At 37.0% G+C, this 16,340-nt stretch overlaps 1 protein-coding gene across 1 annotated transcript in view; it reads right to left on the bottom strand.

Annotated features, from left to right (window-relative positions):
• Positions 1-16,340, bottom strand: part of LOC103775881 (protein piccolo-like) — a gene marked incomplete at both ends in the record, with an annotated part of 145,877 nt that overhangs the window by 102,055 nt on the left and 27,482 nt on the right. The window contains 1 exon segment of the mRNA XM_008943354.1: positions 1,403-3,611. Coding sequence (XP_008941602.1) covers positions 1,403-3,611 — 2,209 coding nt within the window.

Here is a 16,340-nt window from a genome sequence, read left to right as displayed (position 1 = left end):
TGATCCTGAACCTCTCCTGAACCACAGACTTCATGAGGGAGTTGTAAGTATCTAAGAAATATGAAAAGAAACTCACAGAACAAAGCCCTTCAACATACTGTAGTATCAGGAAGGCAAATAAATTCAATTTTCTAATGTTAATGAAGATTCAGCATATGTAAAAACGCAATAATGAAACAATGAATACTGAGGTTAATATAAACCTGAAAAATAAACCATACTACTTCATAATCATGCAAATATGTCTTTTGAGACAATCATTGCCATTTACAGACAATATAGCACATGCAAAGTCTCTTTTATTGTGCAGTAAATACACATAAGAAAAAGTTAAGGGAGTGCATACAATTTTGAACATATTAATTTCATTTTCTTTCAAACTGTCTTTATGATTTTTAAACAATTTAGAATATATTGTCTGAGCTGACTTTAACAGAATTGATACATAATTTGCAATCATTTAGTACTTAACATCAGCTTTAACATTCTGCTTCACTTATTCAGAAGAAACATTTTTAATTGCACCATTTATAATACATCAGAAAGGTTCTATTCATGAACCTAAGTGAGATAAACTCTTGTGCTTCTTTGGCAGACATATTCTATGGCTGCATACAAAACCAACTATGCTGCATAATCCATGAATAGAAGTAAAATACTTTATGCAAGTTTATTGAAGGATGAGATTGTCCTGCACCATCCAAACGACAAATTATCTTACATCATCACAATTCTGAATGCACAGAATTCCACATGACCGGATGTTTTCAACAAACCATATGTAGAATGTTATTTTGCTATCACGTTAAGCTCTATGTGGTTCTAACACACAATATGTACTCAATGAACATACTATTTCTATATAAATGCAGATCTAAAGTGGTGCATCAGGAGATGGAATTATCAGTTCTTGAATTCTATAATGAAATTTCATGCAAATAAAATTACCAGAGTTTTTTAGAGATTTGGGAAATTATTTCCAAATCCCAACAAGAACTATTGCAATTAAGTTCAATGATCCACAGTCACCGGAGAAGGCTCCACATAAAGACTGATGGTAGGGTGTGTACTGTACATGGAACATTCTACACAGTATCATTAGAAAAGTAGACATCAACAAGTGAAAAGGAGAATGCACAAGCAAATCAAAAGGAAAGCAAATCACCAAAAATATAGTGAGCATGCTACAGTAGCTTAACACCATCCAGAAACTGCTGCTAGGGTAAAATAAAAAATATCAAATAAACCCAAAACAAATCAAGCAAAAATGCAGATACACAGAAGATGCACCACAAAACAGAAAAAAAGAACAAGTCTTTGAAATATAACAAAAATCAGACACATGCATAGAAATGAGGATTTGCGTTGTGATAGTAAGATACCAGTCTGAGGCCTAATTTACCTTCACTGTCTGACATGGCATGCTGGAAGTCATCCATGATGAAGGCTATATCTCGATCATAGCCTCGAGTCCGTGACTCCTCCCTCATATGTTGCTGGACCTCAGGTAATGAATGGCTCGATCCAAACTGGTCCCTGGTATCTGCGGATATTGGTGGCAAGGGTCCAGCTGCTGCTCTTGCCATTCCCATTGGCTGGCCAACGGGACTCAGTGGGCTTTCCTCCTCTGAGTTCTGTGCTACTATTGGGATCCTTCCCCTGCTTTGGCTAATAGGTAAACTCGTGGGCTTAGTTCTTCCGGAAGGTGTTGCATGGCTAAAGGAAACATCTAAGGGTTCAGCTTCTTGGGCTTTCAGTCTTAAAGAAGAACTGGAAGAATCCCTTTTCAATGACAAATCAAGCCCATAGACTGAGGAGGGCCTAGATGAGGGCCTAGATCTACTACCACTGCTATAAGACTTGTCTGCTTCATCTTGTAATGTGGATCTCATTGTTGGACCTAGTGCAGTCCCAAGGCCTGCTCCAATGGATGAAGTCAGTGGTGGCCCCATGTATTTCTGTTGGTCACTGATGTTTTTTCTAAGGCCAAAAGTGATATCATCCTGAAGAAGCCTTGCCCTAGTAGTAATTCCCCCAAGTGTTGAAGTGCTAGAAGTCATATAGCTTGAATAGTCAGGCTCAAGGTCTCTGCTTTCTTGGATAGGTGAAAACTTTGTTAGTTTGGGATCTATCAAAGCTTTCTTGTGTTTTGACTGCTTCTGGTAAAGGAGGGCTGCTGGGAGCTGCTTAGCAGCCTGTTTCTCAAGAGTAAGCCTACCTATGCTGTATTTCTCAGATTTTGGAAAATGCCTGTAGCTGCCCTCCGCATGGTAATACTGTGAGAGGCCAGCCAGATGATCAAGACTTTCTGCACCTCTACGGAACTCTTGTTTTATCTGGTGTTTCAGCAGTTTGAGCTCATAAGGGTCCTCCATTGGGTCTTCATCAGCTTTTACATAGGAATGTAACCTAGAAGAAGTCTGCAGTGGTGCCAGGAAGTCTGACACTTCTTGTGCTCTCCTGGCCTCAGTTGTGCGAAGCAGTCGATCTGTTTTGGTCAGATCTTTCTCATGGAGGCTAAAACTGGAACCAAGTGTTCCCGTTCCTTTTGTAAGTTCTCCTATATCATCAATCAGCACATAATTTCGGGGTGTATGGTGGTGGTCTATATCTGCATAGAATGAATCTGCAGATATACTTGATATAGGGCTGCTTGCTATGCTGTTTCTCTCATCTAGTCCTATTCTTAAGTCCAAGGTGGAGTATTTACTGCCCAGCTGGGAAACTGCATAATTATTGTCAGTTGAAACTGGTGCTATCATGAGAGGCTGATTGCGAATTACATCATAGTTTGTTGTTATCTTAGGCTCCAAATACAGTGTGGTTTGTCTTGGTTTTGGCTGTATCACCATCATCTGTGATGGGAGTTGGTATGACGGCTGTTGAGATGGTGGAGGTTGAGCCTGTGGAGTAAAGGACATAGTAGCTCCTGTTTGGAAAGCTGTCTGGGTCTGATAGGGTGAAACCTGCTGGTGATACAAAGGCTGCTGTTGTTGGTAATGGGATTGCTGTGTGAACTGAGTTGGTGCTTGAGTTGGCAAGGCAGGAGATGAATACTGATATTGAGCATATGGACTTGTAGCAGGGGCAAACTGTGTTTCTGGCTGGGTTTGTGGTGGCATAAACTGGTTAAATTCTGTCTGGGGTGCAGTACGTGGTCTTTCCAAGCCGTGCTGAGTTTCTATTCTGGTGGACCTAGTATTATTTACTTCACTGTCTGACATATAATCACGTTCTTCTGCTACTCCTTGGAGATAGGCACGCTCTCTCTTTTCTCTTTCTTTTAGTAAGGCTTCTTTCCTCCTATTAATGCCCATTTCCAAATATCTCAGCTTGGCATCTATTTCTTTTTCCTCCTCATCTAGCTCTGCTTGCTTCTTCCTAAGCTTGGCTGATTCACGCTCGACCAGATCCAATTCCCTGTCTATATCCTGAAGAATTTTGGCTCTGGCCATAGTGTTGGTTCTACAAATCCTTCTGCGTGACACGGATCCCACAGAAGTATATGGGGACTGAGTTCCTGATGTTGCTTCCTCTGGAGGCGGGTTCGGCAGAGTCCTCTTCACTTTCTTTTGAGTGCCTGATGGAGTTATGCTTGAAGCACCTTTTGTCTGCAACAGAAGGTACAAGATTGTGTCACTATTCTGGAAGTTTGATCGCAAATTAATCACAAGTTCTTTTCATAGTACAGCTTTATATCTTAACCACACACTTTCTCTAACGGAGAGGAGAGCTTGTGGTATCTGTGAATACGCAGCAGAATGAAGCATAAAAAAATGCTGACAGTTCCCTAAAGGTAAGGAAATAAGCAATCTAATACAAAACAAGGATCACACTCCCTAGGACTTTGTTTAGCCTAAGACTGAAATATCTACTTTATATTCTTGAAATTGAACTGCCTGTCATTTATTTTAATTTCCATGTGCTTATACATAAGCATACACAGTGCATGTGTGTATGTGAGGGCAATATATATAGAACTACACATCTTTCTCTTATATAACATTTAAGAGAAAAAATATATGTATAATTATAAATGTACATGGATATTGATTTATAAATATACATAAGATGTGTACATTCAGGTAGAAATCTATGAGCCAGACACTGAACGCACACTGAGCAGTTATAACTTTTACTGAAATTCAGGCACAAAAGCAAGGCTTTCTGGTGCCAACACATTTGGTACAACAGATAGTTCTTAGCTGATCTTGTAAATTTTGCTTCACCTCTGCTGCTACATGTATTTTCAGGAAAGATTCTTGCGCTTTACAAAAGTGCACTGCACTTGCTTCAATTCACTGAAGATTCTCTTAAATGAAATCTGTACCATTTCCAAAGCTACAGTTTAAAACTTAAAAAAAAAAAAAAAAAAGTTATCCAGTACAAAAATATAGGAATATAGTTGAGCCCAAATGTCCAGACTTCCCCACAGTTACTGGTAGAAGGGTGATTCATCCCACTGTAGAAGAAGTATATGGCTTAGGCTGATGAGTCATTTTTTGAAGGTGCCTATCTCTCTCTTCATCAACTAGGAAAGCAGGCAATGCAACTGGTTAGATGTAATCTAAATTGCAACCTAAATTACTAGGGCTTTTGGAGGGTTCTTTTTAGTTTTGAAGTAAATTTAGGCTCTCACACAATGTAGCTACATTAAGAAATGGGACTTGAGTGTTTTTGAAATAGTATCATATCTCTCCAATAGCTTCTTACAAATTCTGCCTTAGTAAAGGAAACAGGACTGATCTATACACACACACTAAAACCTTAGCCTTCACAGAATGCAGCTGTGCTAATAACAAAATACAAACATACTTTATCACAGTTTAATAAGTGAAGTAAAAAGAATATAAATCAACTTGACTCTTATGCCTCTGCAGGCAACAACAACACTTTATTAATAAAAAATGGAATTTCTTATGCAATAAGTGCTACATGACTCAGATAAAAAGTCAGTGTGTTTCATTTCAATTAGGAGTTTATATATCACTATTTTATCTGTTTATTCTAATATGTCATCAATAAATTTTAGAAGTTTAAAAAAGGGTTGACAACCTTCTTTTGCTGCTCTCATTATTTAACCTTAGCAAATCACAATAATCAACACATGATTTGTCATGGATCTTTAAAGAAACATTCACTACCTTTCCAAGTGCCATAGAAGTTCTTTACATCCTCTTCATCTAAATTCCATCAACTTTTGCATGTTTCAGATTTCAGTAAATGCAATTTAACTTTCTTTCCAGCTTTGTCTGACCATTTCCCAAACCCATGTTGTGAAAACAAATCAAAGAAACTAATTTTCTCTTACTCAGTGTGTACTTATAATCAAAGACAAATTAATCATCAACAGCAGGTCTAGCTGACTATTCATTTATATCGTGCAATACTACTGTTATTTCCCCTCCCAAACTGAAATAGCCATCACAGATGGTGAAGCAGTCACAGATGGTCACTGGTATTGGGGAAGAGCTATTAATAACACACTCATTAAAAGGTCTATAATACTTTATGGAATTATTATTTTCAGATGACAGCTAAGTTGCTGATGAATAAACCCCAGCATCAGCTTATAATGTACTTTATAAAAAAAACCCCACATCTTGTTTTTATATCTTTGTCTACATATAGAGAAACCCAGACTAATAAACATCTGCAGGAAGATGTACCACTTGCTTTTGAAAAAGAATTGATAATCTCTAGTTCTCAGACAAAAAGCAAGTCTTAATTATTTTTACCTGACATTTATAATGGGATATGAAAAAGATAAATTTATTTTTCTTTCTTCCTGGATATTCTTATCATTAGTTAAGTTAGCATGCTGCCTAGGACCTGTGTTAGTAGATTGAAGGGAAGTTCAACTGCAGTATTTTGGCAGATAACTTTAGCGTAATTGTTAAATTTAGATTTTGCATTTCCTCTTAATTTAAGTAGCAAGGAAAGAAGAAAAGCTAGAGCTGATTTTATTCTGATCTCTTTACCACAAAGAACTGGGAGTGGAAAGGAGTAACTGTGCTGTGTAGTCCTACCCCTGTATTTTTGGTCCCTGTAACACATTCACAATGTATGCTCATTTTCAGTTTAAAGTATTCAAAGGAAATACCGGGCAAAAACCTTCATGAGACTATTCTGGAGCCACATAAACCTATCAAGCACAGTCAGGCATTCTTAGGCCTTACAATTACTGGTTGAAGTTTAGGTTAGATGTCAAAGAGGTGACCTTAGCAAGCTCTTTGACTGAATCAACCACAAAGTTTTTTAACACATTTTACTGCATTTTCCATCTTCTTAATTTTAAACTGTTTAGTTCTAGCTATCTACTGTCACCCTCACTAGTATTTTAAAATCACTCTGTGTTTAGCAAATGATCACTCTAAATGCTGACTGTAAATCTCAAAAACTAGAATGAAATTATTCTGCTTCTTTTTTCATCATGACAACCTTATAAACATTATTACTTTATTGCTGAACCTTTTATATAGAAAGAATTTCACACTAGTCTGGGACATCCCTTCAAGATGGACATAATGATAATGAGATGTGTTTCTGAGGCAAAGCTGACCTTACTAAAATAAGTCCAAGGCTTGCGCTTGAGATACTTTATCTACAGATACGTTCCCCTCACACTACAGATTAAAGAATTAAGGAAGAAACAATCTTTCCCTTCCCCCACCAATTTTTAAGCTTAACAACATTCTGATAATAAAGATAGAAGAAGAATGCAATCTTCAGTCTTGCAGTTCAATGACAAGATAGCATCACAGTAAGGAACCTGAGACACTGAGCCGAAGGTTGCGTGCAAACAGATATAGCAAAACCTTCCTTTTCTGTCTTGCCAATACAGATTAGTCTTGATGTGCTTTATCTCCTGAGTTTTTATTTTTAGAGATCATTTGTACAGAGACTTGTGAACCCTGTTAAAACTGTCTGGTGACTTTGGAATAATTCCTTTGAGATGATCATACCATTCCATGTGAATCTTTGTGAAATTACATTTTTCTATGTATTTTTGTCTCTCCAATTTGATGGCATTGCTGACAAGGCCAGAAAAACTCTGACCCACTACAAGAATCGGTTATACACTAGGAAATATATGTTCCACAGCTTTTATCTGTTTTAAAGAGGTAGTTTACTCTGGGAGACTGAATGGCTCAGGATACCTCTGATTAATTTCTATCTCTAAACAGATAGAAATGTGCTTAATTCGAGTTACTCAGTCTCTCTCCTCTTCTCAACTGCATTTATTTGACTATGATATGGTGCTATTCTTGTGTCCTCATCTCTCCATTCATTTTGCTGTACCTGGATATGAGCTTCATTTACTCCAAGATTTGAGCTTTCACACCTGGGTATACAGCGTTTACAAACTTCCTGCATGTTTTGGATTTTAGTAGCAAATACGTAAACCTCATGATGTTCAATGTTCTTCTGATATTTTCTGTGATTACAACACAAACAAACTTCTGTCTTCTTTAGAGCTGACAAAAGAGACCTGTGTTTATTTTTTCTGGTGTAAGCAAGTAGGGACAAGTCCTGCAAATAAAGCATACAAGATGTATACGTATATGCATATGCACAAATGAATTACAATTGTAATGGTATCTTCCTTATAGAGTTTGCCATCACTAGACTGTCTGTGTAATGGACACAGTGATGTAAAGATACATGCAGTCTGTGATGCATGTGATGTCTGTAAAAGCAAAGGTAAAGTGGGTCACAGCTGAAGCCACTCCTCTACCACAATCCTCTGAAGACTCAACAGCATGATGAAAAGCCTGTTCTACACTCCAGAGGAACAAAACTTTACCCTCTGAAGGGTAAGGTTTCCTGAAGTATTTGATGTTGACTCGCAACAGACTTGAAATGTCAGCAGAAAGTTGGCTGTACCCTGATTACCAGAAAAACTATGCAAATAATATTTTTTATCTTCATACAAGGACTATGAAGTCAATAAGATTGCTTAGCAAACTCATGACTATCACTAGTTCAAGACATGCTTGCTGATGTGTTAAATGAAATTATTGGGAATAAACTGCATCTAGAAGAGATGTCAAGCAGTGGAGGGACAGAAATTACTCTCCCATTCAGAAAAGAGGTGGGGACCAATGAAAATTATTAAGGCAGCTGTGGGGTGGAAGGTGAAGACTGTCCTGTGTTCCAGCTCTCACATCTGGGATTCTTCATGTGTCAAAAAATGCAACTCCTTCAAACCTCCAAAATGCACAGTAAGAACTGCAATTGTAATGACGCTGTTCTAGTTATAAAGGGCTGGTATGTGTTATTTGGTATTAGAGTATGTGTTATTCATTGTTAGAAAGGAATCAGTAAGAACAGTGAGAAATTTTAGCAATTCATTATTTTTGAAGTAAATTAAACATTTAATTTACTTCAAAGAATCTTATGAAAATCAGTTGTAATTCATTTAGGACCTTTCAGTAATTTCACAGCGTCTTTAAAATTGCTTGTAAATGAAACCTAATTGCAAAAGATATTGACATAATACATTAATATTACATTACTTCATTGTATGTATGCAGTCCTTAACTGCACCTTCTTGTAGGCTGGAGACAGAGATATTGAACAATGTGTGGTAGGCTGTCCTGTGCAAAGAAATAGTTTCTCATGTAAGTATTTGTGGATCCTTCAGGACTTAATATCTACTAATTGGTAAGCATTGACTAGAGGGACCAGCTCTATTAACCCTTGGGAACAAACATTAGAGCAACATTATTGAGAAACTTCTTTTCACTGGCCAAGGCTGTCACTTTTATGGCATGGCGAACCACAGCACATGGAAACCCACCTCTGAAGCCAACAGGTAAAGGGAACCAGATGAATTGTGCATGGTAAGGAAAATACATTAAAACATGTTTATAAAAGCTTGTCTGATCCGCATTGCTGAGAATGGAGTAATACATGTTCTGAATAAATTTTAACCATCAGGAAAACCCTATCAGCTTGCACTGCCTTGGCTTGTGTGCCATCACTGGTATGGGGTATAGAAGATGAATACGACGAGCAGGCTTTGGCCTTTTGTATCAAGGGAAATACCCTGCTTTATGAGTAATATAATAGAGCTCTCCTTTAATGTAATTCTTGTCTTTTCTGCAAGTATTTTGCTCTGGGGACTGAGCAGTCAGGCAGAAAACTAGTTTCTAAATCACTACACAGCAACACTGAGATGCCAGTCTGTCTGATTTTGTCATTTTTTTTTTTCCTTCACTCCTTCAGAGTCTCTGTAAAGATAAATTTCTGTTCTGTTAAAATCAATATAATTCTGTTAGAAATAGTCTATTCCAAAACAATAAGCATTTTTCAAAGTTTTTTTGCTTTCATTCATGTCAGTCAGCCACTCATTCCTCAGATGAGCACTTCTGTACTTTCCATCATCTTGCTTCTTTCATTTTCCCTGTGAAATTGTTTGAAATTGCCATTTTCACTTCAAATGCAAGGGGAACAGTACAGTGCACTTCCTAACAGCTGACGTGATAGGACACATCAACTTCTTTCCTCATTTAAACACATAAAAGGCCATATGCTTCTTTTGATCTTGGAGGGAGAAAGGAGAAAACTCAAGGGAAATTTGATATGCAAACTACAGACAGATGTGTCCCTTACATAGAGATTTTCAAAGCGATCTAAACCTACATTTTATCTACTTTAAGTGAGCAGCCACAATAGTTCTTCTAAGTTGTTTGCATAGAAGAGGTAGTTTTACACAGACTAAATTAAGTTGTGATTCATTTAGAACATGACTGACAACTTTTGTCTGTAAGGGCACTAGGGCAATTCCCTCCTCAATTTATATGCGTAAAAATGAGGAACAGCAGTTTAAATCAGCAGAAATACATCAGTGAAAAATCAGTTTGTGAGCAGAATGAAATGCAATGTTTTGAAACTTTGACTTTAAATATTGTAACTGGAACAATACTCCATACTTGTGCATTTAACCGATTTTAGACAACATAGACATTATTCACAACCTTATGTTTTAATTTCCTCAGCCAATATCTACAGACGGTATCTATACTGTTTGCTTTTTCTTCTCTGGAGACACAACAGTCTTTTTACTCATTCCCCTTAGTACAATGCAATACCATTTGCAAATTTTCCCTTATACAAAAGCAAAATATTTCTGGCTACCTCATATAGTTACATTATCTTTAAAACTCACATGAAAACAATTTTTTTTTTTTTTTTTTTTTATTCTTCACTTATTTTTGTCTCTGGTAGTCTTTGCTAGTTATCTTTGCAATCATATTACTCGACTTTGCAAAGCGTTCTGGGATACAAACTTATATAAAAGATCTGCTGTCCAATTATGTCAAATGTATATAGAATTACATGTATCTCAAATACTTTACAATGAGAAAAAAATTTCTGACAGATTGATTCAGACAATCAGCATCTGTTAAACTAAACACAAAGCGTCAAATTGTCCGAGTTGAGCACTGCTTCTGCACTGGAATCTTGCTACCAAATGGGCTAAATATTTTTCCCACTATTCAGTCTTTAAAAAAGAAAAAGTGGGAAAAATAGGGAAAAGGAAGAGGAAGGGAGAGAAGGGAAAAACGCTGTCCTCAGAACATAACATGGTCAGATATTTTTCTTTGAATGACAAATACAGATTTCATGCTTTGCTATAAATGGCTTGAAAACATTGCTGAAAACACATAGCTGCTATGTAGGCAATACCTACTGATGCTTCCTAAATGTTAGTCTTTATATGCATTGTACTACAATATGTTAAATAGTCTTAAGTATTTTAGTTATATATCAGAATAGTAAAAACTATTGAAGGACTTCACAAAAAGAAAATACTATACTCCCACTATAAAAATACTGTGGTTTTAGTACCAGCTCCAGTCAGTACTCTGATTGCTATAGCTCTATAGCCCTAGCCCAGGACCAAAGTCTGAATCTGATAAAGAATTCAGAATAAATACATTCATCTGCGAGATTTTTTACTTATTTGTAAATTACTTGTAAATTTTAAGAACATAGTCAACTTTTTGTTCAAAAGAAAAAAGGATCCAAATGAATGCATTTTTCTAGATGCTATCTTCCTCATGACTCATTAAAGTTTCTAAAGCATGTTCTGCTTTGACAACCTGAAAGATTAGGAAATAAAAGACAAAACAGAGAATAGGGTATATGGAACTTTATGTAGTGCATAACAGCAAGTTGCACGAGAGAAAGATTCACTACATGAAGAAACACTAATGGCAAAGTTAGAATTGCTGTGAGGGATATGCTTAACAGGATTAAGACAAAGCCTGTAGATTCATGATGACTACGTACTATACTACAACTGTATACTACACTGTAACATAACTAGTGTTTCTTAATCAATCAGAACTTTTTTTTTCCCCCCTATTGCTTCACTGACAGTCTAAGAAGCATGTTACATAAATGTAAGTCTGTAGATACTAAGAACTTTTCAGTCTAGTCTGTAGAAAGTTATCAAAAGCTCTGTGAATTGGATGGACCATTTGATGTCTGTGATAGGTTAAGATACAAATACTGTTTGCACATGATGTGCCCTGTGTCCAGCACAGCCTGGTTTTGAATTGAGCTGACTAATGACACAGATCTATACCTCAGTAATATGCTGTGATACAGAAATGGTGTGATTCTGCCATTGGTAATTCAAAACACTTACATTAAAGGATATGGTACCAAAATAGTAATTGTTCGCTTCACGATTAGTTGATTATGAAGCTATTTGTGCCAGCAGAAAAAAAACCAAAAATACCAAACATCAGTCATGTTCATCTTGGAATGATGAAGTCCTTGGAATAAACTCTTTTGCAAATAGTGCAACATCCTTAACATGGGCTCATTCATTCATAGTAATTAATAATACACCATTTCTTATCATGTAACACAGAAATCATTATATGCTATTCCCCTCAATCAGAATAATACATCTTTGAAACTCAGATCTCATCTAAAGAAAATTTTACTTGATTATAAAGAGTCTTTTCCCAGTCAATGAGAACATACTTTAAATTTTCTTCCTTCACATTCTAACCGAGAATCCTGGCCAGAAAATACTGGTGAGAGAAATTCAGAACAGTTTATACTTATCAGTAGAATATGCATATGCTGAATTAACACCATCTGTTTTCAACTGATACCAGGCTACTTTGGAAACTTTCAGCTACAATTAAAAAAAAAAAACAACAAACCAAACAAAAAGACCAACACCCAAATTCCCTCTATTCTTGAAAAAAAGGAAACATTAATCTTGTTTTACAGGAAAAAAACCAAACAAACGAACAAACAGAAAAGGTGTGAGAAAATCTTGGCGTTTTCTGCCTCTCCATCACTACTGACTTCCTCCAAAGCACGGTAGATGACGAGACTCCCCATGCTGTGCCACAGCCCTTGTTTATTCGCAAGAGTGAGGATTCATCTGCCCAAGCTCAGACATAATGTATGGAGTTAATCTGAGCTAGTCCTCCAGACTACTGAACTGAAAGAAACCACAATTTTTCTTCAGCTTACTCCATAATCACACCTGCTTCTCTCACTGACTGTAGAAACAGCTGCATGTAACACAGACGTCACCTGTAAAGGTCTCAAGACAGAGGAATTCAGTCCCAGAGCAGCAGTTTGAATTCCTCATTTTGGCTCCTCCTGAGGGACCTGTTTTGTGGCAGACTTTTAATCCTTTTCTCAATGCAGGAATCTTGGTACCTCTGCAGTTCTTCAGAAGTGACACGTCTCCTCAGCAATCAAAGGCTCGGGGCCTGGCTCAGTTTGATTGCTTAGGCAGTATTTATTATATTCTGTGCTCATGATACTTTGCTTCTCTGGTCTAAGATTAATGGTGGCAGAGTGAGCAGAGCCCTACTAATCACTTTCTCTAAAATGTGCTTCATGCTGAGGAACAATGGCCACGTAACTCCTGCTGTAAGACACAGATTAGACAAACTCAGCAAGTGCTTAACTACTTCATTTAGGCCTTTCTATAAGCACTACAGCTAAGCCTTCTCTTTGTCTTTTCTGCTCAGTCCTGACTTCACCCATTCTGCACCTTGCGGAACAGCCTCGAACAGCCTGCATCAAATTTCCTTCACCCTCTTTCCAAAAGTGCCTTAAAATTTTCCAGTGCAACACATTCTATTGTAGAAAACCATACATCTCACTGCTTTGGTATCATGTATAGCTCGGTAAGGCTTTTCAAGTTCTGTAAGCACCAATGGTCGTTACACAGTTGTTAAAATCCCAGCACTACACACTATTAGAATAGAATAAAACTAAAGGCAGAATAGAAACAAAAGCAGCTTTGTGACACTCTTTTTGGTCAGTGATGCCTGGCTTCCAGGCTTCACCCTATTCCAACAACTCACCAGCTTTCTGAGCTACAGCAAATTCTGCATAATCTCCTCTACCTCAGAAAGGCAAATTCCTGAAGCTTCCAGCCAACCCAGTCTTCTCCCTTTTTAAAGGAAAGTAACTGAACCTGACAACAAACACACAGAATAGATCGTCTGCCACAGATGGCTAAACTTACAAAGTGTGAAAACCACTCACAGTATGTCCAGATTTTCCATTACACTTTCTCAACACTAAGAAAGCATACTAGCCAGACCACACAAAATCACATATTCCTATTCTAATTCTCATATAAGAATGGCATTTCCAGTTTGATATAAACCCATTTCCAAGTAGCACAAGTTAAAGAAAACTAAATTAACCTCTCCTCCCACCCCAAACCTTCAAAAAGCCAATTTTTCAAAGAAGGCATTAATATTTGAATAAATATGTACAGCAATTTGCTATTTTGATACAAACCAGAATGTCTCATGGAAGAAAAACAGCTTTCTCTATGTTATCTGCTTAAATTTATAACCTTTTTCAAAGAAAAAAAAAGTATTTTAAATGGTATGAAACAATTTTTTTCAAAATTTAATATTTTTTTTTCTTGTATATGTATTCTACAGTCTGTTGACATTACACCAGATTTAATACAGGGAGCTGAGAAAAAATAAGTGACAAATACAATTTGAGATTATTTAAAATCAGACTGGACTCCAGCTCTAGCTCTTCACCAAAGAAATCCAGTCAAGGCACTCAACTTGGTCTTGATTAGCTTAACTGTGAATAAAACTCTGAGAAAGTCCTCATTTTTAGAACAACCTCTGTCTTTCCTTTTTAAGTATAAATGGATATGAAATTCATACTTGATTGTTTTAGCAATTATTAAGTATGGTCTATATGACTAACACTGATATCTAGATTCACTTTCAGAGGAGGAAGTATTCCACTTCTAGATAAATTCAATCAGATGACAGCCTTGCAGGCAATGTGATATTTAATCCAACTGTGTAGTGTTGGGGAAGAAGAAAGCAGTAACCTTTAATGATTTTTCTTCCTAATATTTTAATAGCAATTATGTTATTTTAGAATCATGACCTTCCTTTTCCCATTTTTACCTACTGTGACAGGACAGGAAGATAGAAATTTGGCAAGCTTACTTTTAAACACTAATGAAGTTAAAAATAAAGACAGTAGAAAAAAACCAGAATATGAAAGATGTGCAACTGGCAGTTTCTAATCCCACATTTGTATCATTTTCCTCATGTTCAGATGGAACTTCCTGTGTTCCACTTTGTGCCCATTGCCCCTTGTCCCACCACTGGGCACCATCACTGAAAAGAGTCTGGCCCCCCTACTCTTTGACACCTGCCCTTTGGATATTGATAAGCATTGGTAAGATCCCCTCTCAGTTTTCTCTTCTCCAGCTAAGCTGCCCTAGGTCTTTCCTTAGGAGAGACGCTTCAGTACCCTAATCAGCTTTGTAGCCCTCTATTGGACTCTCTCCAGTAGTTCCTTGTCACTCTTGCATGGAAAATCCCAGAACTGGACACAATACACCAGATACAGCCTTACCAGGGCAGAGCAGAGAGGGACGAGAACCTCACCTGACCTGCTGTCCACACTCTTCTTAATGCTCCCCAGGATACCATAGGCCCTCTTGGCAACAACAAGGGCACATTTCTGTCTCATGGTCAACCTGTTGTCCACAAACAAATGGACAATGACATGCCCACAGTCATGTCATTCAGTGTCGTCAGGGTCCAGATATATTAATGGAAAGTTAAATTATTGCTTTGAAGCTTCAAATAGTCTGATGTTCACTGTGGCCTATAGCAGTCTAAGGCACCGTTTATGGTTACACCTTCTGACATACAAGAAATGGCATTATTTATAGTTTGAAAGCAGAACTGTTAGGTGCAAGTGTGATTTGTCAAAGATGTGTTCCCTAAAGACTGAGAAAGGCAGAAGTGACTAATGTTTTTTAGCTGGTGACGATGTCAGAAGAAAATGTTGTAATTCATATCTTCAACACAACAAAGGTTTAAGAAAACAGTATTGCACAAAATAAGAACAGTGAAGACTTCAACATCAGGATAAACAAGACAACACTTATTAGTTAATATTTAGTTGGAAAACAGGAAAAAATGTCGGAAGATGAAAAAGGTTCTTCTAAACCTTCATTGCACAATGCTAACACTGCTCAGTGTGATTAAGAAAGAACTTTAGCTAGATTTAGAAAATTCAGATGTTGATGCACTCCAATATCCCCAAGGCAAGAACTGCCCTGGGAAGAGGACTTGGTTTTTTTGAATACAACAGGTCAAAGGATGGAAAGACAAGGAGCACAGACTTTAAGCAGTTGATTTCTGCAAGTCACCATTCAGCAACAGGCTATAGTGGTGTGTTTAACAGTACTGTACAACTGAAGAATGGCACCTGAAACACTACCTGTTTGATGCAGAACAGTTTGGGTCATCACCTACATAAAATCTATCAGTGTCAGAATTTTTGTTTCCATTTTTCCCATTTCGAGACAGATCTGGTTTTGTGCAAGTCCTAAGATTATTAGCTTTTAAGAGCACCTAGATCTAAACTACAAACTTAATACAATTATTTTTAATACTATACAACTTATGAATACTTTTGGTATTTATTTAGGGCAACCAAAGCAACATCACTTAGATGAAATACTGACTCTGCATCAAAGTTAATGCTTTGGTCTTCAGGCTTATTAGCCATTAATTTATCTGTCTCTGAGCAAAATTATTGTTTAGCATCAGTCATGCACTGATTTTAGAACCTTGGACAGACCAGGATAGAGATCATCAAGTCATCTCCTATGGTGAAGATTGCTGGGTTTTAATTTCTGAGTCATCAAGGCAGGAACCTAAATAGTTTTACCTTCATTTTCATAACAGTATTTATGTCAATAGATCTTTGATAAGTCCATAAACAAAAGTAAATCACCTTTCTATATGTATTACAGCACTTATAATTACCTACAGAACCAG

Source organism: Merops nubicus, unplaced genomic scaffold, assembly GCF_000691845.1.
Source record: "Merops nubicus isolate BGI_N331 unplaced genomic scaffold, ASM69184v1 scaffold5377, whole genome shotgun sequence".
Classification (NCBI taxonomy): domain Eukaryota; kingdom Metazoa; phylum Chordata; class Aves; order Coraciiformes; family Meropidae; genus Merops; species Merops nubicus.
Note: the sequence above shows the minus strand (reverse complement) of the source record. Positions and strands in the feature narration are given on the sequence as shown.